The sequence below is a fragment of the Halichoeres trimaculatus genome, unplaced genomic scaffold, assembly GCF_033239565.1.
Source record: "Halichoeres trimaculatus isolate MK-OKI-2021-1 unplaced genomic scaffold, fHalTri1.1 fHalTri1_scaffold_21, whole genome shotgun sequence".
NCBI lineage: Eukaryota > Metazoa > Chordata > Actinopteri > Labriformes > Labridae > Halichoeres > Halichoeres trimaculatus.
The window spans coordinates 20,308,911-20,331,602 of NW_027437199.1; the positions used below are offsets into that span (position 1 = coordinate 20,308,911).

General features: G+C 41.2%; 1 protein-coding gene across 2 annotated transcripts in view; it reads left to right on the plus strand.

Annotated features, from left to right (window-relative positions):
- The window catches only part of atxn7l1 (ataxin 7-like 1), a 46,379-nt gene extending 23,998 nt beyond the window's left edge, over window positions 1–22,381 (plus strand). Inside the window, exons 2-11 of one of the 2 annotated variants that reach the window (XM_074698531.1) lie at window positions 1,200–1,314; window positions 1,790–1,988; window positions 3,167–3,585; window positions 6,275–6,357; window positions 7,909–8,171; window positions 10,184–10,388; window positions 11,357–11,478; window positions 14,450–14,983; window positions 15,454–15,706; window positions 18,287–22,381. In XM_074698531.1, the coding sequence (XP_074554632.1) occupies window positions 1,299–1,314; window positions 1,790–1,988; window positions 3,167–3,585; window positions 6,275–6,357; window positions 7,909–8,171; window positions 10,184–10,388; window positions 11,357–11,478; window positions 14,450–14,983; window positions 15,454–15,706; window positions 18,287–18,304 (2,112 nt within the window). In that variant the 5' untranslated portion in view covers window positions 1,200–1,298 and the 3' untranslated portion in view covers window positions 18,305–22,381. The remainder of the gene's footprint in view (window positions 1–1,199; window positions 1,315–1,789; window positions 1,989–3,166; window positions 3,586–6,274; window positions 6,358–7,908; window positions 8,172–10,183; window positions 10,389–11,356; window positions 11,479–14,449; window positions 14,984–15,453; window positions 15,707–18,286) is intronic. The other variant, XM_074698532.1, reaches the window with a different exon arrangement.
- The last annotated feature ends 311 nt before the right edge of the window (window positions 22,382–22,692 follow it).

Sequence of the window (22,692 nt, forward strand, 5' to 3'; positions counted from 1 at the left end):
TAAAACTGATTTAAGCCTGAGGTGATGAAAACTGGATTTTACAACTGAATTAATTTGTTGATCCAATTTAAAATCACTGTCAACCTTTACACCAAGATTTAAAACTGTAGGTTTAAAATAAGGTAAAAGAGGGTCCAGGTCCCTGAGAGGTGCCACCTGGGCTCCGCTAGGGCCAAAAATGATCAATTCTGTTTCATTGAAATTTAAAAAGCTCAATCCATCCAGTCTTTGATGTCTTTCAGACAGTCCAGCAGACGTTTAAGAGAGCTGCCATCGCTTTTCTTTATTGGCCGGTAAAGCTGAGTGTTGTCTGCATACAGGTTGTTTGTCACTTGATCTTTAAGTTGTTTTCGATAATGAAGTAAAATATTGTTCAGGTCAAGGTACCTGAGACTGAATTTTTGGTTTTCTGAAAAAATTACAGGTTGTTAATGTTGTTTTGGTTAAAATAGTTCAAATCTGAGCTTTTTCAGAAATTATGTTCTTTTCACTCTTAATCAAATGGAAAAATGTGGAGTTATTGCTCTGATGTACTGGTCGGGCCCTCTTGAGATCAAACTGGGCCCTTTGGCCCCTGAATTAAAAATGACTCTGACACCCTTTCTCTAGCTCTCTGCTGTGTTTATGTTTGTGTGTAGGAGTGTGGCTCACACTTGGTTTGCTCATGTCCCACCATGTCACACACTTAAAGACTGAGCCTGAGAAAACCTCATGGTGAACACTTTGTTTCTCTAGCTTTCTTATCATGCAGAAACGCTGCTTTGTTTTTCTCTGTTGATTGTTCTTGAAGTTACATCCCTTTGTAGTTGCTTTTGTTTCTGTCTCTTTGGTGAATGTAGTGACTCAGACTCTGTAGATGAACTGGATCTTCATCGACAGAAAACACTCTGTGTGCTCTCTTTGAATCACTCTCTTTAGGTTGATACCACTGCTCTCTTCAGTTTGCACTTATCAGCAAACAGGAAATTCAGAAATTCAGTTTAACCACAAGTTTAGTTCTGGTCCCTGATGTAACAACTGTTTTTCATCTGTTATCTGCATGCTAAATCTGCTCAGTCCTGCTGATATTCACCTGTTCTTCTAGTATTATCTGAACACACCTTGATGAGCTAAATATTACATAACTCAAATAGTTTGCAAAGTATGTTTTGCATTTTACTCCTGTCTCTGACATGTTGACCCGTCTTGTTTCCCTTCAGGTAGCTGGGGTGTAGTTTCCCTGTGAACCAGTCAGAGAGAGACATAAAGTCCTGGACCACACCCCCTTCATTCCCTCCCCACCCTTCTCCCACAAAGACATGCATAGCAAAAACCGTAAGTGTCAAAACCTCTCCTTCCTTCTTTTCTCCTCCCACACGCTTGTGATTGATCTCCCTCCACGATTCTGCCTCTATCTCAGCATCCTTCACTCCTGTTTTCTGCTCCGATCTGGGTCAAAATTCTCCTTCTTCTTGTTTGAACTGCACATAATAACAGATCGGTGTGGTTAATCACACAAGCACACCTCAGATGGTGTCATGCAAGGTGCTCATTAGAGAAAATTACACTTAATTGATTTGTAAATACATTTTTTGTGGAAAGGTTCTGGGATAGATATGCATCATCAGCGCTTCATCACCGCCATCTGGCAGCTAAGCAGGTCAAGAAAAAAAGGAAAACGTTGGTTTAAGTACCACACCGCTCGTCACTAGTCTTCAAAACGAACCCCTCACCATGCCTGATCTCTGTAGTTAGAGTTTTATTTTTTCTGTCATGCAACTTCTTTTGTCGTCTTTTCTTCGTCTAACAGAGAAGCGTCACGTGTCCCCTGTGTCCTCTGGGAGCGCCCTGGTCCCCATGAAGCCCAAAGCCCCTGCCGTGGCCCCTGCTGTGGTTCCAAGTCCTGGGGATACGCTCGCTTTCAGGGTCCCGAAAGATTACCCCCACTCCCGCTTCAGCAAGGCGCCACTCGCCGTATATCCACCGAAAGGGTCTCGGAACAAGACATGGTAAGCACGAACACCTTTAATCAACAAAATCTTAAAGTTTTAACCTTAAGTAGGCCTGTCACAATAACAAATTTTGCTAGACGATAATTTTCCAAAATATTATTGCCGATAAATGATATTATTGTCAATATTATTTTGCTTTTTTTTCCCATTTTTGCATTGATGTAATTATGATAAATGGGATAATAAAGTGAGTACAGTGAAATAAATTAAACAAAAAAAATAATAAATTTAACAAACAAGAAAGAGAAAAAAATACAATGAAAATGAAATGGACTCTCTTTTAGAAAAAAAAAAGTCAGTGAAAATAATTAATACTAATCAAAAACAATAAAACATAGACCCTGTCTCTAAAGAAAAAATGAAACTCCAAAAAAAAACCACAACAATAAAAACTATAGCCTAAATAAAAGGGAGTTTATACAGTTCCTGAATTGTTTGTAACATGTACTCTTTCCCAGTCAATCCGTACTGTCTGTCTAACATTTTTAACATTTCTGGCTTTCAACCGTATTGAAGGGCTGCATTTCTTTGGCAATGTAGCTGTCTTTGAGCGCCCACCATTTGGCGCTTTTATTTCTATTTACTTTGCCGCCCAAAAGCCTCAGTAAGAGCGGATTGTCAAAGAACAAGGCTCCGCTGCACCTCCCCTTCTTCTTCTTCGTCACCACTATTTTCAAACAAATGCGACATATCAGCTCGTTGGTGTTCATGAGCTCACACTTTGTTCATTCTGATAAAAAACAAAATATTCCCACACTGGGACTGTGGCAGGCGGCTTAAGAACAGTATCTTTTGTGTCATCACTCATAATTTATGTGTTTCCTCCTTACCACTCAGGACGCTCGCTTCAGCTCTCTCCGTGTGTATGTGTGAGCAGCCCCGTCTTCACCCCAAAGATTGTATTTTTGACAGATGCTCACTCCACTATAAATCCGCTAAATCCACTATAGAACCTATGCACCCTGACGTTAGGAAAGATAGACTTAGTGAGCCATCTTCTCATTCAGCCTCTTTGGTCAAAAGAGAGGAGGAAAATGCATACACATGCATGCACGTGTCAGTTTATCGAGGCTGGCAAACTTACCGAGGACGTTTTTATTTATCGTTCGGTTAATTGATTTATTGATTATCGTGACAGGCCTAACCTTAAGTAACCCCACTCTTCCCCTCTCCAGTGTTTCCCTCCCAGTTGTAAGCCTGGAGAAGATGACGTGCCTCAACAGAGCCGACTCAGCATCCCATGTGCGCCTCACCCCCACTTCTTCACCCAACAAGCCTTCATCCCTCGCGCCCTCATCCTCTCAGCGATCCACGGAGAAACTCGTGAACGGTCGTGGCACCAGCGGGCCGTCTACACCGCGCTCCACCACATCCCCATCCTCTCTGGACGGGCGGCCCAGTCCTGCACGCTCTCCTCTAGACAGACGGCCGACATCTACCCCTTCATCTTCTTCCCCGCTCGACAGGAAACCCTCGCCGTCACCATCTCCTGCACACAGATCGGGCGCTTTGCCTTCATCGGCGCCGTCTCTGTTGGAGAAGAAGCAACAAAATGGGACCAAGGCCTCTTCCAAGTCGCATCGAAGACTCTCAGGTCAGTCCTAAAACATTTGTGGCAGCTGAACACTTCAACAAAAAGAGATGTTGCTAAAAAAGTTGTTTAACACTTCAGTTATCTTCTTGTGCACATTTTGGGAGTTGCTTTGTGAGACCCACAAACTCAGGGCTCGTAAAACAGATTTGATAACTTTTGGCCAACAAACTTTCATGAGCTGGAAGAGTTAGTTGTTTCTGTTATTTTTTTCTCCTTAGATCACAAGAATCCCCGCGTAAAGACACATTTATACGTTCACAAGCTCACACACACATTCGTCTTCTGGAAAGCTGCCAGGCTGAATGTTTGGCCACAGACAGAGCAGGGCTGGATTTAGCGTTTAGCATCTCTACTCCTCTTGTTTCTTTATTTTTCTCAGACCTACTCTCTGTTTTCTGTCTCATTTGCAAATCCAAAGTCTGTCAGTTTTATTATAATGAGTGAACACTGGAGCACCAAAGTTCAGCTGATGGTCAACGGTCAAAGGAAGAAGTGTGAAAACAAGCGCAGAGAGTTTTGATTGATGCGACCTCTTCATGTCTTTCGCCTCTTCCTCTGCTCCTCGCTTCTTTCTTCTTCTCCCCGCTGGTGCCGTGTCTCGCTGCGCGCCGAGCTTCTGATTTACACCCTCTAATTCGTGAGCTCCTGCTGCCAAAAATGCAGCTTGTCGTCTTGAGAGATTTCCCCCACCTCCTGTGCCTCTCTGTGTTTCCATCCTCTCACTCTCGACCTCTTCGTTCCTCCCCTCTCGAACACACTCCTACCCTGGCCTCATTTTTTTACTCTCACACACTCCCCTTCTCTTCTTCTCTGTCGGCGTTTGGCTGCCATTAATCACTGTCTTGTTTTCAGTCATTTTGTTCTGCTCACACTTCCCGCCCTCCTCTTACTGAACTTTCTTAAACCAGTGTTAACATGTGAGAGAGCTTTTGATGGTGTTTATGTCTGAGTGCTTGTTGCTGTTTGTGTTTTCCTTCTGCTCCTGTGTCCACTGGAGCTGGCTCATGCTGCACACACAGAGAGATTACAGAGATTATAGGGAGGGCCAGCACTAGATTACAGCCCTGTGACAGTTACACTGTTTACGATAACCTGCTGACCGGAGGTTGTTGTTAGCCGGCTAGTTTGAGAGGAAAAAAAGTCTCTCTGTGTTTTTCCCAGCAGTACTCCTGCTGTTTATATCATCACTAAACTGAGGTTTATCCACTTAGTTTTAACACATTTTTACAAACTTTATTTCTCAGGGGAAACATGTCAATGAAAATTTCACACATGATGCAGCTTTGTCATAAACAACCATAGCAATCAACAAGTTTTTAGCAGGAGTCTGGTTTAATCCAAATCCATAATCCATAATCTAAATTGGCAACACTTCTTCGTCTTTTCTTTTGCACGTATGACATGTGCACTATGTGCTACATTGAAAGCAATCAGGGGGGAAAAAAACATAATCTGAGTTTAAAGAAGTGAAATGATTTTTTGAGAATTAAAATTCTTTGATCATTTTTGGTAATCAAGGTACTTGAATTATTCAAGGAATCATTTCAACCCAACAAACAGCAATGAAACTGCAGCAGGCTTTAACAGCAGACCAAAAGTTTAAGACTATGCTAAATAAAAAAAAGAAAACCCCCTAAAATAGAAATAGAAGTTTCCAAAAGGAATCGGCAATGGATATCTTATTTTATTTACTTTTTATTTAATCTTTTTTTTTTTTTACCAGGAATAATACCATTGAGATAAAAAAATTCTCTTTTACAAGGGAGTGCTGGCCAAGACAGTAGCCCATTACGTTGCAGTCAACAGTCAAAGACAAACAAGACAATCACTTCACCAGTCGGCCCATCACTTACCAAAACACGTACACACAGCAGTGAAGTCAGCCTTAATTCTGGTTTTAACTGATTAGTTGATCCAGCTTTAAGTGATCCTGCAGTTCCAGCCAAGATGATGGAGCAAAAACATTAAAAGCATTTTTACCAAATACTGATTGATTGAGTTTTACCAGACACTGACTGTTCCAGGAGTCAGTGAGGAGCATAGATAGGAAGGTAGTTCATGAAGAATAGCCATGGAGTATCTCCAGTTCTTGTTGATCTCCTCAGAATCCGTTTGGGAATGTTTGATGTGAGTGTTTCCAGGAGGCTGTGGGAACGTTGCTCCAAGTGTTGAAGATGGCTTCACAGAGAGCATCCTCTGTCCAGAGCTGATGTCCGGTTTTGTGAACTTCCCTCTCCATCTATCCCCAAATGTTGAAGCACAATGTGGTTTTCCACGCCACAGGTCACACCAAACACATTGTACCTTTGATCCGTCTCTCTTCTTCTTTGGATGTCTGCTTCCAGCTGGCTCCGTCCTCAAGTTGAGGAATACGTTTCACTGCGTTCATACATTTCTTCCCCACTGATTCTGTTCATGAGAGAGTTTCCTGCGCTGTCGGTCACAGTTGACTCTTGTCAGGCTGCCAGCATGTCCTGTCAAAAATGATTTGTCACAGCATGCGGGATCTGTCCGGTATCTCTGTTTGGGAGTGGAAGCATTGCTAATAATAATGTCACACTGAACGGTGTTATTAGACTACGGGAGGCTTAGACAGCTGAATGATTGGATGAACAAAAGAAGACGTCTCATACGTGACGAATTAAGCATGCATTGATTTGATACGTATTTGTGATCTTATTCTGCACAGGGAGAGTGTTCGACCCGAATAAGCACTGTGGAGTCCAGGACCCTGAGACCAAACGGCCCTGCACGAGATCGCTCACCTGTAAGGTAACTCAGATTTACAAACTCTGTCTGTGAGATGCCTGCGCTCCTCATCTCTCAGCGAGGCGTAATGCAGCCTTTGCTTCCCTTGATAAGGTAATTATAGATGTCGGTTGAGGCAGGGACATCTTTCGTCTGTATTTTACTGCCCTTTAATTACCTCTATCAGGCTTTATAAATCACCTCAGACTGGTTGTTAAGTGAATAAAGACGTACAGCTCAAACATATCGACTACTTCAGTGTCACACTCGTCGTTTAAGAAGCAGAGCCTCTCAGAATGGCTCTGAAGTGAGTACAGGGAAGTTTTCTGTTACCTGTTCAAACCAGAGCTTCACTCACACACTTTTTACTGGAAAACCAAATGTTTGATGCCTGGTTACCCTCCAAAGTAGCTGGCAGACAGGACAAGCTCACCATCCACTGGCAATATTTGCTCATGCTGGTGTGGTGTGACGCAGGAAGCAGCTCGGCGCAGTGATTGTGGAAACTCTCCTGAAAGCAGAGCGCTGTGATTCAGGTTAACGGCTGGGTCAGTCTTTAAATGCGGTGCCTTTTGGGTCATAGAAATGGTAAAAAAAAAAAAAAGCTTTTTTTATTTTATTTTGATGTTTCTTCTTAAAAACATGACTCAGGTCAATCTCAATCTGCTAAATTTAATATATTTTTTAAAGTTTTAAAAATATATGTCACAATGAATGTGTCCACTGTGGACGTTTTACAACAAAAATAGCTTTTAGCCTAGCTTCCTTAGCATTTAAGCTAACAGGATTTTGGATAGCTGACAAGAAATCAACATTTTTACCCAGGAACCTTTTAAAATTATGATATTTGATAATTTTCTTCATTAAAACTGGGATAACACGGTGGACATGTTATGACTGACCACATTAGATCTGCATCATAAAAGAGTAACTATAATAAAATTAACAAAAGGAAAGTGAGTAATCTTACCACTGTTGAATTTCCCTCCTCTGGAATGACATCACATCAAAAGATTGCATCATGCTGATGTGGGTGGAGCCTTCTTAGAGGTACAGTAACTTAGGATAACACAGTGGACACTAAATCCAGGGACAAATATTAAACTGCAATTTTAGACAAAAATATAATTTTTTGCTGATGAAATTAACAAATAAATAAAGAACCCCTTATAGCAGAATAAAAATATCCAGGAATATTTTTGAAAAAAAACAACATAATATTCTTGAATGAAACAGTGGAAAGGGCACTGGGGACATGGCAAAATAGCACATATTTAATTTCTTAAATGGTATTTTAAAAAACTGTTTAAGTTTTATGAGTAATATCCTTGTGTTTTTAACAGTTAATTAGTGAAATTTCACTAAAATAAAAAGGTGTTTGTTTTAATTCTATTATTTTCAGCTGGACTTAGGCTGGGGACACAAAAGGCACTGCATTTAAAGAATAACCTGGCTGCAGAGTGTGTGAATTCTTCCCAGATCAATACTTTGAATTATAAAGCCTCTGAGGGAGAAACCTACAAGTATCAGCTGTTAAAGATGATATTGTAACACTGCATCTCCCCTTGTCTCCAGACTCACTCCCTGACTCACCGTCGAGCCGTCCCCGGCCGTAAGAAGCATTTCGACATCCTCCTGGCTGAGCACAAAGGGCGTGCGAAAGAGAAGGACGGAGTGAAGGAGAAGGAAAAAGACAAGGATACATCTCAAGGAGGGAAGGACGGCAGCAGCCACAGCGTGTTGTTACAGGAGAGTGTATCTCCCAGCAAGCCTCACTGCCCAAACGGGCGTCCCCTGTCCACACTAAAGCTGAGGCTCGCCAACGCACACATACCCAGGTAGGAGAATGTATAAAGTTACATTTAACTCCTTTGAATCACACTTACTCCTGAATGTTTCTTTCTTTTTAGTTGTCAGTTTGTGCTCTCTCAGTGTCATGTGTCTGATGTTTTAGAAAAACAAACTCAGGTTAAAGATTAAAGTGGCTTAACAGGACTTTCAGACGGAGAAGTTGACACTAAAAAATGCAGGCTTACTGAACGTAATACAGACAAGAAGAAGTATCTTCATGTTTGCTAAAATTCCCTCAAATTTAGTCTGTTTTTTTCTTAATCTTTTATTTTGTATTTTGAGCTCAAAGTACATCACATGTTGGAAGACTTTTCCTCTGATTATCCTCTTTCAAGGAATAACTCATTCTGTTTTGTTGAGCAAAGTTACCTAGATGTTTTTTCCCCACATCCCTGCTCTGTAAGCCGCTCTGTCCCAGACTCATGTGTTGGGGAATCCCTGTCTGTTCCTGTTGTTCCCACCAGGGGATGCTGTAAACTAAAATGTTCAGGGAAGAAACTCAAGTTCATCAACACAAAACATTTCCCTTTTTTTGAAAATGTTACAAAAGCATTTCTTCTTTTTTATAAAGATGAGCCTGAGTTTAAAAAAGGAAGTTACTTTTCACCCTGCAGAATCATTGCCTAAACCTGCAGACACAGATCAGTTGGCTCTTCAAACTTATCTGTCCCTTTCTTCCCCTTTTCCTTTATAGCTTTTTACTCTTTGTCTCTTCATGTTTTTTTTCTCATTTATCAACATTTAGTTTCATTCTTTTGGAAAGTCTCTCCCTTCATTCTCTCTTCATTTTCACTGTCGTCTTTCTTTCTCTGGTTCAACCTGTACCACTGTCCTCCTGGATCTGTGGTTTGGTTTATCTTTCCTTCAATGGCTCATGTTGTCCATCCAGGTTTTCTTTCATTCTTAAGTTTTTCTGTCCTCTTCTGGTTTTCTATCCTGTCATGTGTTCATCAGTCCATTTGTTCTTGTATCTTTCTTTCCTTCATTCTGTCTTTAACTCTGTCGATCATTCTTTTTTAGTATGTATGTCTAAAAATTAAATCTTTTGTTTTTTCCTGTTTTTATCTCTTCATCCTTTCTTTCTCTTACCTTCTTTCTTCCTCTGTTTCTTCCATTTTTCTCCTTACCTTTCTTTCTTTCTCCCTTCCTTGTCTTTTTCCTGTGGGCCTTGTTTTTTTCTTTTTTCTCCTTCCTCCCTTCCTTCCTTCCTCCCTCCCTCCCAGTGATCTCTTCTGTCTGTCTTTCCATTTTTTCAAATCTTTCCTTTCCTTCCTAACTTCCTTTCTCCCTTTTCTCCTACCTTCACTCCTTCCTCATTGTTATTTCTTTTTCTGCCTTACTTTCCTCCTTTTCTACTTCCTCACAGCTTTTTTCTTCTTCCCCTTCCACTCCCTTCCTTCTTTCATTCCTTGTTTTCTTCTGCCTAACTTCATTCCTTCATTGCTTTTCCTTCCTTCCTTATTTTCTTCTTCAACCTTTCTCCCTCCCTTCCTCTTCCTTTCTTTGTTCTTCATTCCTTCCTTTCATTCTTTCTCCATACCAACCCTTTTCTTTCTTTCTTTCTTTCTTTCTTTCTTTCTTTCTTTCTTTCTCGCTTGCGTGTTCCTCTTCCTTTTCTTAAGTTTTTTAATCTGTCTTTTTTCCTGTATCTTTCTTTCCCTTCTTTCTTTCATTTCTTCTTCCTTCTTTCTTCTTCATTTGCCTCCATTTCTCCTTCCTTCCTTCCTTCCTTTCCTTCTTCCTCCCTACAAACTTTTGCTTCCGAATTCCTTTCTTGTGTCCTTCCTTCCTTACTTATTTTTTCCAGCCTTGTTGTCCTTCTTTTTTATTTCTTTTTTTCTTCTTTACTTCCTTTTTTTCTTTTTATTTTGTATTACTCTGTTTCTCATTTGCCTCCATCCTTCTTTCTTTTCTTTCTTCTGTTTTGCCTCACCCTCCACTCTCATCTTTCCATCTCTCCATTCTCTCTCAGTAACCATCTATATTTCCGACCCCTCAGGGTTCCTGGATCCACCACCTCCAGTCCTCTGCCCCCAGCACCGGTCCCTGCCCAGCAGGCTAACCCAGAGCCGTCCCCCCTCAGTTGGGTAACAGCGTCGGCAGACAGCGGTCGACTCTCCAGCGACGAGGGCGATGCAGAGACCTTGGAGGAGTCTGAGAGACTGGCTTATCACTACTCCAATCACCACCCACAGCCTTTGGGGGTAATGACTACTTAAGCTGCACTCACAAACATTTTTTATAATCCATAACCTCCGTCATTAAATATCAGAGGCAGTAACTCATTTACTCCACAGGGGCTGCTTCTGAATGCTGAAAAAGGAATAATGTCGCTCTGTTTCAGGCTCAGGTGGAGCTCAGGTGTTTCTGGGGTAAAAAGGGGAAATGTCATTTCAGTCTGACCTCAGTGGGTTTATTGAGCAATTATCAATCAGGATATTGATTTTAAATGTCACAGTTTTGTTTGGTTAATTATGCATGAAGAAAACACTTCAAAAAATTGTATTTTTCTCTGCAATCATAAAGATCTTAATTCATAATCTGTCTATAAACATCAGGGCAGTGCTGTTGTTTAGATATGGGTCAAGATCTCACAGGGTCACAATCACAGAAGGAGTATCTTAGATTCCCAATCTTAGACTGTTTGTCTGTGTTCACAGACTCTAGAGTTGGACACTGATTTCTATTTATAGTGTGTCTTTTGGTGACTTCAGTGATATTTTTGCAGATTTTAGTTTATGCAGAAAAAAAACAGCCTGCATGGAGAGCCAACCTGAACGCCTTTTATCTTTAAAACCAGATTCAGTACATGCATACAAGAGCAGCTAAAGTCAAGATAAAACATTTCATCTTTAGTGACAAATCTACTCCATGCTGTGTCGTATTTCAGTGTTCAGTGTTTATATTTCAATGACTGATCCAACTAGAAAACAGCATTCTATTCCTAATCTGGTAAAACGTGACAAAGCTCACAGTTTTCCTTTAAAACGTCTGCATCACAATGTTGTTGAAGCACGCAGACTTGTTCATTTAATATGTCGATGATTGAATTTACAGCTTTATGAAAATATGTGTACTTTTTCATGCTTTAAATGTGAGCTATCTCTCCATGTCTCACTTTACTTCCCGTTTTAATCCCTCCTCCCCCCTCCCTCTTTGTGTCCTACTCCAGTGTTGCGTATTCAGCAGCAGGCTCATGGGACGGGGCCACTACGTGTTCGACAGGCGGTGGGACAGGATGAGGCTAGCGCTGCAGAACATGGTGGAGAAACACCTTAACGCACAAATGTGGAGGTGAGTGGATGCAGTCCGTACTTAAAGTATTTTTGTCACTTTAACGTGTTAATTAGATTGATTAATTACAACGCAAATGAATGTGTAATAAAAGTTAACACAGATTAACTCAATGGCTGCCAGCCATTTTCAGAGCATCTTGAACTTTCTGTTTCAAGACCCAAATAGTATTGCTTTCTATGACTATGTAAACACCAAAACTACCTAAGAAGACTGGACTCACTTCTGTTACGTCCCCTTTCCTGTTTTTGATCAAAAACAGACAAAACTTACGTTTTTTGATTGGGTTTGTCTCAGGCGCTTCATCCCCTGATCCTCTCCGTCGTCTTTTCTCACGATGATCTGCTCTTTCTCCAGGATGTCCGCGGGGTCTTAAAGAGTATTAAAAGTTGATAAATCAATTTTGGGAAAATGAAGGGCCTTAAAAAGTATTAAAAAGTCTTAATTGTGGTTTTATGAGGTATTAAGTTTCAAAGGTATTCAAGCTTTGACCCAAAAAATATCCATGAATATTTATTTTCCTCCTTGCAACTGTCCCCTGATTGGGACGTTAAACATTCAGCCGATAATAAAATAGAATAGAATAGAAAAGAATAGTTACTGTATTGAGCCCAAACTGGAAAAGTGTTGTGTTAACAGCAGAAATCGATGTAGTCAGTAGAAAAAAACAAAAATAAAAAAGAATAAAATAAAAAAATATATATAAAGACTCTAAATACAATTAAATACAACAATAAGGATTGTGAGCGGTATAAACACCAGCTATAAATAATGTCATTTCTAGTTTCATAAAGAGAAATTAAATGCAACATTAAAGCAAATCACACTATCTCCTAAATTTTAAAAATGATTAAATAATTTCTCATTTTCTTCAGCAAATTGGCCTCGAATAACTGCTGTTTCTTGTTGTGGGAGTGTGGATAAACCTGCCTTTAGTTTCATTTGTTCTTTCAAGCTTTATTCCTCCTTAGCTTACATCATTTCTGTAAAAATGTAAACTACAACTGTTAAAAAGTGGATGCCAACAACAACTGAAAGTTGCGATAAAGTCTTAAAACTTTTTAAAGGTTTTTGAAAAAGTCTTAAAAAGGTGTTGAAATCAACCTCAGGATTTGAGTATAAACCCTGTTCTCTCTAAACTACCTCGACACATCCTCAGTTGGAGCGTGAGCTGCCTGAACTTTTCTGTCTTGCGGCGTTTTGCTTTGTCTCTGTCATCTCACATCTTCTCCTCATATCCATGCTGAGCTCTCATCCAAAGAGCTCACCGCTCTCACCAACAGTAATTTACAAGCAGGATTTTGATTGACAAGCTCCACCAGACTCCGCCTCCCCCTGCTGAAAAACATAATTTACTTTTATAGATGCAGTAAACAGTTGTAATTGAATTGACGTCTGTAGAAGTCAATGGCGCGACACAGACATTTTTATATTGGCCAGTTGAATAAAATGTGCATTTACAAATCTTCTCTCTTCCTGTATTTATTTGATTAGTAATGCACTACAATTTCTTAATGTCTCACAATTCAGATTCTTTCTTTGGGGACCTTAAGCAGATCAAATGTTATGAATTAATTACAAATCCTGTAATTAATTAAATTCATTTTTTAAATTACCTGACAGAACTAACTTAAACCTTGAATTAGTGCAGCTTTCACAGAGGAGTGGATGAGTCAATGGGCAGACGTCTAAGCCTCTGTGAACCTCTGGGCAACAAAAACTGTCAGGAGGGGAAACTTCTATCTTCACACCACAATTTTTACTTTTAGGTTTTGGGATGGCTCTATTCATCCTTCTATTTATCCTTTCATCCAACCTTCTTCTTTCTTTCCCTTCTAATGTTACATCATTTTTTCCCTTTTCTGTTCTGTCTGTAGCACCATCCTCCTTTCTTCCTGATGATTGGTCACTTGTTCTTTTGTTGATTTCTATCCATTAGATTTAGTTCTGTTCTCTTTCTTTCTTTATCCTTCCATCCTTTTCTTTTGGTTTACTTCCTCCCTTCCTCCCTTGTGGAAGGGAAGAAGGGAGGGTTTCTCTCCAGTCCTTTTTCCTTCATTTCTTTCTTCCTTTTTCCTTCTTTAATCCTTCTCTTCCTTTCTGTCTTGCTACATTCCACTTGTCTTTCTTCTTTAATTTCTTCCTTCCTTCCTCTCTTTCTTCCAATCTTTCAGCGTACCCTCTTTTTTACTCTCTTCTTTACCTCTTTACTTTCTTCATCCCTTTCTATATTTCTTCCTCTTTTCCTTCCCTTGTTCCTGGACTTCTTCTCTCCTTCCTTTCATTTTCCTTCATTCCCTCCTCTCTTCTTCTTCTTTCTATCACAGTTACTTTTTCCTTCCTTTCATCCTTTTTTCATCCATTTCTTTCTTCTTTTTCTTATATCCTCCCTTCTTGTCCTTCCCTTATTCCTTTCCTTCCTTCCCTCCTTCCTTACCTTTCTTCTCTCCTTCCTTTCATTTACTTTCTTTCATTCTTTCTCTCTTTCTCTTTTTCATTTTCTTTCTTTCTTTCTTTCTTTCTTTCTTTCTTTCTTTCTTTCTTTCTTTCTTTCTTTCTTTCTTTCTTTCTTTCTTTCTTTCTTTCTTTCCTGTGTCCTCACGTTGAAGACTGTGACAAACTTTGATGCCCCAGAATTCTTCCTCTGTCTCCTTCTCTCTCTCAGTCTGTTGATGTTCTGATCTTTCGCTCCATCTGTTGTTTTCTTCTTATCTTTCCTCCCTCTGTCATTCTGTCTTTCTCCGGTGTGCTGGTGTCACAGATATAATGTTAGGAGCAGCTAATGGTTAAAGGATTGGCTCAGAGGTGAGGAGAGCAGAGTAAACCTCCTGCTTTCTGCAGACTCAGGAAGTCATTGTTGGGTAAAATAGGATTTATTGATGAAGTACTTAAGGCTCAGCGTTAATCCACTATCAGCAGTAAAGCTGCTCTGTTTGTGCCTTTCTCATTAAAGCTTCTCTTCCTGTTTCAGGAAGGTGCCTCTGGCTGCTGAGAGCCTCCTCTCCCTCTCCTCCTCCTCCTCTGGTACCTCCCCCCTCACATCACAGCAGACTCCCTCTCCCACCTCTGTCACTTCTCCTCACTTCTCCTCCCCCTCCAACTGCCTCTCCTACACCGCCTCGTTCCCTCAGTCTGCATCCACGGCCGGAGTGTTCAGCATTCGAGACGCGGCGCAGCCCGTCGCTCCACTTTCAGCGCTGGGTAAAGCGCGTAACGGCACGCATAGAGCCAGCCGCCCATCCAAAGACACAGAGGACTCTGCGGTAGGATCCAAGAGGAGGAAAAACTCCTCCTACCCCTCCTCCTCATCGTTTTCTTCCTCCTCTTTGTTGACTGTGGATAATCACAAGAGGAACGGCAGCAGCTATCATCCAACGATAAAAAGTGCAGCAGGGACCCAGGTTAGGAAAAAGGGACTGGAGCATGCAGGGGGCGGGCTTTGGAGCAGCGAAGAGGACTGGATCTCAAAAGCTGAGGGGTCTCAGAGCCATAACTCACAGAACAGGTGAGAAATCAGAAACCATGTCTGCTGGTCAAGCTGTCAGATGGAAGTTTCAAGAAGCTGAAATGAAGAAATAACTTTTCTTATTGAAAATATTCCAGTTATGTTTCATTTCTTAAAGTCAGAGCAATCTTTCTTCACTGCGGGAGGAAGTGATTTGTTGTTTTCCTGAAGCCCGCTCTTTTCCTTTGCTGTCACCAAGGTAATAAATATGTTTATTGTTCTCTTAAAGGAAAGTTTGATTGCAGCCTGAGCTACAAATAACACAGTTCTGTCTCAGCTGAACTTGACAGCACGTATAGGAGAGTGATGCATTAAAAATAGAGCCGTGTGTAAACAGAGGGGACAGTGCCAGCAGTGCAGAGGCTGTGATGACAGGTGTTTGGCTTTCCTCTTAAATATACGGCACAGGAAAATCTATCTGAGACTCACTATATTTTATTAATAGAGCCAATTTTCTTCTTCCTCAACAGTCGAGAACTTGGCACAACCAGCAGACCCTACTCACCCCACAGGGAGCCTGCCTCTGCCCCACATCAGCCCCTGGCTCTTCCTTCTGGACCCTTGGCTTACGTAGGAGGAGCAGAGGGGAGGAAGAGAAGGAGTCCGAGCTCCTATAAGGGGAAGGGGAGCAAGCTGAGCAGACCAGGTGGGCTGGAGAGCCTGTTTGGGAACGGGAGTGAAAGAGGGGGAATCCTGGCTTCAGGGCCCGAGTCCCCCAGACAGGTGAGTCACACAGACTGTCTCTTCTATCATAAACACTTCTAGGATTGCCCCAAATGCTTTTTTTCTGACGTGTTCTTGAGAGTGGAACTCATTTTATTGTCAGCTCATTGTCTTTTGGAGAAAGCTGGATCTATTGATAGAAGATTAAAGTGATACTCCAGGATGGAACAAGTTGGGTCTTATCACAAGGTTTAGGGCAGAAACTACCCCTACAGCAGTGTTTTTGTGCAGCAGAAGCCCAGAGCGCTCGCACCAAACACCCCCTCCCTGCTCGTCAGCCGGTTTCCTCTGCACTCAGACGGGGCCATTTTTTACTTGACCAAAAACACAAATAAACAGACTCCCACTGAAAAAATCTGATATCGGTCTGCATTCACGCTTTATTTTGAGAATTTTCAGCTCGTTACTTTCACACAAAAACACCACTTAATAAGGCTCTAGTTCTTATCATGTCTCTTCATCCTGGCAGACTACCTGCGTTTGTTTATATGTGGCACGCCGCGTGTACAGACTGATACACTAAGCGGCGAGCGCCTCGTAGCCAGCTGTGGCTCTGCAGCGGAGGTAGCGCCGTTTTACGACACGATGAGAACTTGAGCCTTATTTAGCTGTGTTTTTGTGTGAAAGTAACGCGCTGAAAATTCTCTAAATAAAGCGTGAATGCAGACCGATATCAGATTTTTTCGGTGGGAGTCCGTTTATTTGTGTTTTTGGTCAAGTAAAATATGGCCCCGTCTGAGTGCAGAGGAAACCGGCAGAGGAGCAGGGAGGGGGTGTTTGGTGCGTGCGCCCTGGGCTTCTGCTGCACAAAAACACTGCTGTAGGGGTCATTTCTGCCCTAAACCTTGTGATAGGACCCAACTTGTTCCATCCCCGAGTATCACTTTAAGCATGAGATGCTAACAAATCTAGATCAAGAGTTGACAAGTTGTTTTATTGGCTCTAGATTTAAAACATCAGTGAGTTTTTTTTTTTTGTTAGCCTTAGCATTGTGTAGCCTCTTTAGCAACTCAGTGGATCCTATGTGATGATCTTAGTTTCATGCATTCGTTTGTTTCTGAGGAATAGTTATACTTACCCTGACTTAAAAAGGCCCTGTTTCCACCAAGCAACCTGGTTTAGATCAGTACAGATTGGTACAGGTTGGATCGGTAAAACCTGATCATGAATTTCCACAGCCAACTGTGCCCTTCTTGGTAGGCGGCGTGCAAGCCGGACACTGATAGCCGCATTATTTAAATAACAGCATGACGCCATAGCAGTGTGACACAGTGTACCCCGCTAATAAATCCAACAAAGAAGAAAAATGTGATATAGTAAAAGAGAGCAGCAACTCGTCCTCTCTGTGATTGGCATGTCGCTCTTTGATACAAAGTAAAATCAAGCTTTGTTTCAGAGAAGTCTGTGTGCCAAGTGATGATTCTTTCGACCAATCAACAGTCTGCAGTGTGTAGCTCCACCTTACGAGAGCAGATCGGTTCAGTCTGGCACCCATACGAAAGGGTCCCAAAAAGTGGGACGGCTCGTCGGGATATGTCAGTGGAAATGCCACAAAATATGCGCCGTACCAAGACGAACCGAACAAATCTGCTTGGTGGAAACGCAGCTTAAAAGAAGGCTGTGTGCCACCAGGAGAATTACTGCAGAGGCTGTTGCATGGGAATGACGTTTCTTTCAACCAATCAATGGACTGCGGTGTTGTAGCTCCACCTTCTGGGGTCAGATTGGTATGTCTGACACCCCAACAGAAGGGTACCAAAAAGTGGGACTGTACAGGTCGGTTACTTGGGGATCTGTCCCTGGATTAGTCAAAGGGAACGCTACAAAATGTGTGCCGAGCAGAGATGAACCAAACGGACCCGCTTGGTGGAAACAGGGCTTTAGACCTGTGACTTTATACCATTTACCAAGCAGCAACCTGTGGAGTTGGTAAATGTAGCTCTCCAAGCGTCCGCTAGAGCCAAAGAATATCCATCAGGCCAGATTTTTACAGCAGAAATAAAAACGGTATAAACATGTGGTGAGTAAATCCACTGTCCGTCAGAGTTTTTGGATAAACAAGCGTGAAATTTCTCCAAACGGCTGAGCTGCTGTTGTTATCTTCCTTCATGATATTTGAGCTCTTATCAAAAATGCACAGCCTCTCCTGGTGTTTATGATGTACACACACTCTTGGTTTCTGATAAACACAGAAGAGCGCAGAACTGAGTAGATTTATCTAGTCTTACTTTTTGAGTCTATGTTGGATCGAATGTGTGAATCCTTCATTCTGTATCTGTCAGTGGTCGTCATCTTACGCATGAAATGCCAAAGCTACAGAGCAGTTATAGTAAAACAAAACATCAGAAAGACTCTTTCTGTTCGTTCAGCTCTCTTAGATGTTTAAACCAACATTATTTTTCTTTCTGAGGAGTCAGAGACCATAAAGGCTGAGGTAATCACACTGAAATCAGGCTTTTCTTCTGTGAACAGACCAGTTCATTTGCCTCAGGGCGGTCCCCCCTCTGAAGGAAATGAAGCTGGAGTGAATGAGAACAAACCAAAAACCTAAAGTTAAATTCTCTGCCCCCTTCTCTGCAGGCCAAGCTACATCACTGACACAAACCTGTTTCACGGACTGAATGTTGGGCAGCTGCGTAGGCCACCACCGTTTGTGACCTTTGACCTCACCACTCTTCCACTGACAGCACCAATCAGACTGCTTCATCTCGGCGATGTCACCCCCATTTAGCCAATGACAGTTGAGTTCAGCCGCTGTGACATTGGGGCTCTGGCTGGCAGCCTCTCCCACTCTTCACCTCTTGTTCGGAGCCTTTTTAGAGGAAAGTGGCCACATCTCTCTGGACGAGGCCGCGGAGTCCAAAAACTTTTTCTCTGAGAAGGGAATTTTCTTCACCAATTTTTCAAGGCGTGTTCGTAACGACACTGAAATAACAACTTACAGCCGTCAGGATTTTAGTTTCTGGTTGTTTTGACTGTTTTCCTCACGTAGAAAGACGCTCTCTGATTGTTTCAGGAGTTACAGGACCCACTGACACACCTACTGTAGGACTCCTTGCCTTCAGCTACTCCCCTTTCTCTACTCTCATTTTATAAATCTCTCTACTCAAGGTTTTCCTTTTTCTCATGTAAGAAAAACTAGCAGCTGCTTGGGACAGGTCTTATCCAGGATTTCTTCATTTCTCTGCATTTTTCTCCTCGACTCTCCATTTCTCTCTTTGTCCTTCCTCTCCTCATTCATCCCAGCATGCCTGTGTTTCAAAGTGCACTTACTGCCCCCACTTCCCCCGCGTCCCTCTTCACTGACTCCAGAGCAGTCTCCAGCAGTGCCACACGAGGACACGCTCACACAAGGGAAGAAGAAGAAAAAAAAAACAGTTTGTGTTCCTGGCGACGCCGTGTCAGTGCTTCGTATTTCACTATAGGAAGAAATCTTTTCTGAAGGTTTTTTTGTTTTTGAAGTTGCAAGAAACACAAACTCCCGTCTGTGTGTCAGGACTTGCATCCAAAATGGAATTATTACTACGGTGTTGGATCTCTTTTTGTATGATAATTTATCTTCAATGATGTTTGTTTTCTAACTGACCATTTAAGGTTGAGAGACTTTTTGAGCAAAAACATAATTTCTATGGCATTTTGAAGAAATGTTGAAAGTATTATAATAGTTCTTATTGTTGGAAATGTGTACATATCTGTTATTATTTTTGTATTTATTAATAATTATCCCCTTTTCCTTAATATGAGCTAAAGAGGGAGAGTGTTCTGCCTTCCTCCTTTGGTCTGTGTTTGATGAGGTTGAAGAAATGGGCCTGGTTTCCCAAAATCTTCCAGAAGTCATCCCACAGAAAGTTCCAAACATCATTGTTACATTTCTCCAAAGTATTGAGATTTATTCCAGAAAAATAACTTAATCATATCTTTATTTCTTGAAGAGAAATTAAGCAAATGATCTTCCAAGTACATTTCACACACTTTATCTGCAGTTAAAAGTATTTCAATCATTATATCCATTATATCATTATCTTGTGTGATAAAACCTCATTATTAAAATATTTTGTTTGTACTCAGACATTAGGACAAAGCTTTAGTGGCAGACAGGCTTTAGAGTTGGTTCAGGTGTTCTGTGTACCTGCTTTGTTCCCAGATTGATCCCCACAGTGGTTACCTTCTCCTCTTACAATAAACATAGATACTGAAGCCTTCCATTTAAAGTTTGCACTGCAAAAACTGGAATCTTATTAAGTTTTATGTCTTATATTAGTGATAATTGTCTCATTAGACTCAATATGAGCCACATTCTCCTGAAGAATTATCTTATTGCAGAATGTAACAGAGAAATGAATTTCTTGTAAAGAGTAAAACTATCACACTAAACCAGTTTAAGAAGTTGGTTAGTTTTTGTTATGACAGTTTTGTCATTGGTAATTTTTTTGACTCTTTATAAGGAATTCATTTGTTATTTTTGTCTTTCTTATCTTAGAATAAGACATTTTCAGGATTTTCAGGTGAACATGGCTCAAATTTAGTCTAAGAAGAGATTTTCTTAGTGTGGGAATACACCACACACATCTCTGCTATGTTGTATGTTGACTGTGCACTCTCTCTAAACTGTGTGTTTAGTATCAGGACCATCAGACAGCTGGAGTCACACACTGAAGGGTGATCCTCTCCTGGTTCATGTTTGGCTGTAAAACCTCCAACCTGTGACTCCTGGTCTGGCTCTGCTCAATCTGTCCGCTAGTTGTTGTAGATAAGTTAATCTGGCTTTGACACAATTTGTTTTATTTTGAAAGTTACTGGGTGTTTTAAGGTAGTTCCTCAGGTGACTTCCTGTCCTGCTACATTTGACTTTTGTAAAATGACACATCACAGCTTTTGCAAATTTAGGAGGCTTGTGTATCTGCTGCAACCTGCCGGAGCAGGGATGCAGCCAGACCACAGTGTAGCAGATCCAGTGCGAATTGACACGCTGACTTAAATAGAAACCTTCCTGATCTGGTGCCTGGATGGAGATACATCCAGTGTATTTTGGTGGTTAGGTTTTTCTTTTTTTTTTTTTTTTATGCAGTGTAGGAGCTGTATGCAAAACACTTGAGACTTGTCACAATCCTTTGGGAGAGCGGTGCATCAGTAGCACAGAATTCCACAAATGTTTAAATAAGCAAAGTTAGAGATACAGTTTGCTTTTCTTTCAGGGACAAAGAGGATTGTGGGTAAATATTGCTGCAAAAGCACCCTGGCTTTCAAACACTGCAGTAGGATCCACATTTTTAAATTGACTGTTTATTAGTTTGTGTTGTCTTCTGACCTCTATGAGCGCTCTTATAGTGAAGGTCACATTCACGCTTTCATGCATGCAGACAGCAGGATCTGGGATCAAACCCCTAATGATGACAAAGAAAACCAAACTTTACAAAGTTTGGAGCGGTTAGCTAAACTTCAAATCACGTCAATGACATTAAAACACGTGGCGTGCTGCATCTGGACAAAGTCTTTTGTTGAATGTTAAGGGATGACTTCTGATTGATTTGGTGAAATCAGGCTCTGGTTAGTATTTTCATATAAGGGCCCCACATTCCTGTTTGCCTGTGGTCCCGCCCCCTTTTCCATACTTCTTCCTGTGTTCAAAAGCTATATTTTTAAACTCTATATCTTCCAGGGCTGATTGGTCGACTCTCTGCTGCGTGTGTGTGTCAGATCAAAAGCAGGTCAACATGCCTTCAGTCAGCTGCACCTTCTGCAACAAGGAAAGTGTTTGACAGCGAGACATGAGGAAGCAAACCCTCTGAAATCTCTTCACACAGTTAAAGCTAACTGAAGTCAGCGTTTTGATTACTCCACAGCTTCTTAGAGATGTGAGCAGACCAGGTACTCGCCAAGTGCTTCAGTTCGTGTGATCCAGAAGCAGCAGAAGCTCTAATGATTGAATGAATTGTACATAACCAGGTGTATTTTTGTTGTGCTTTTTTCCCCAAGTGCTTCCCATGACGACACTTTATTCATCAGTGCGTGAGATTGTCTAACAGCTCGTAGATCAGTCCAGTGACGCCCATATTTCACGTGGTTAATCAAAGAGCTACAGCTCATCATGCCAACACATGTAGAAGTCTCAAGGTGATGTTTTCAAAGCTGGTTTCGTTGTGAATTCATGTAAATCTTCAGATCAAAGATGACGTTCTTGGGAAATGCCACCCTGACTTACTGTTTGAAGTCTCAAAAACAGGAAGTTACAGTCTGTTGCAGCTAAATTAAGATTAAGCTCCTGGATGTTTTCAGAGCGGTTGTACAGTTTATTATTTTCTGCTGAATTTTATGGAGGTATTAACTTTTTTTCTTTTTTTTAAAAAATCCTTCCCCTTCCTTTTTTTGCACTTTGTCATAAAGCCCAGATCTTTTATCAACCTCTATTTATATAAATATTTGAGATATAAGAAAACCTTTATCTATATATTTGTAAAAGTGTTTCTTGTAACTCCAGGAGAAGAAGATGAAGAGTTTATTCCCAGCGTGTCGGCCCTGAAGCCAGCGCGCTGCTGTTGTTCGGTGTTACTGTTCCAGACTGAAGTGAATGTTGAATGTCAGATAAATTGCCTTGTAAGAGTCGGCAGCGGTCGGATCAGAAAAAAAGGATTTCCCGTCAAAGCAACTTGCTGTAAAAAGAAAACATTCTTATATTCAAGCTTTTATTAAATGATTGAAAGTGGCTGTTGTGTTATTTGTGAAACAAACATGCAGCGTTGAGCTGGGGAGGAAAACCCCTGTCATGACAGAGGGTTGAATTGTGTGAAGATTTGTGATGATTGCAGCCGTGTGAGGAGCTCCAAGGCCGTCATGATTCAAACAGAAGCTTCAGTTTCACATTTTCTACTCAAATTCAACCACATGAATCCTCTTCCTGCCAAAATCTGTCAACTGTTGTGACATACTAAGCTTTGCTGACTTTTGTTTTCAGGATTGTTGTTTTTCTCAGATCCAGTGACGATGAT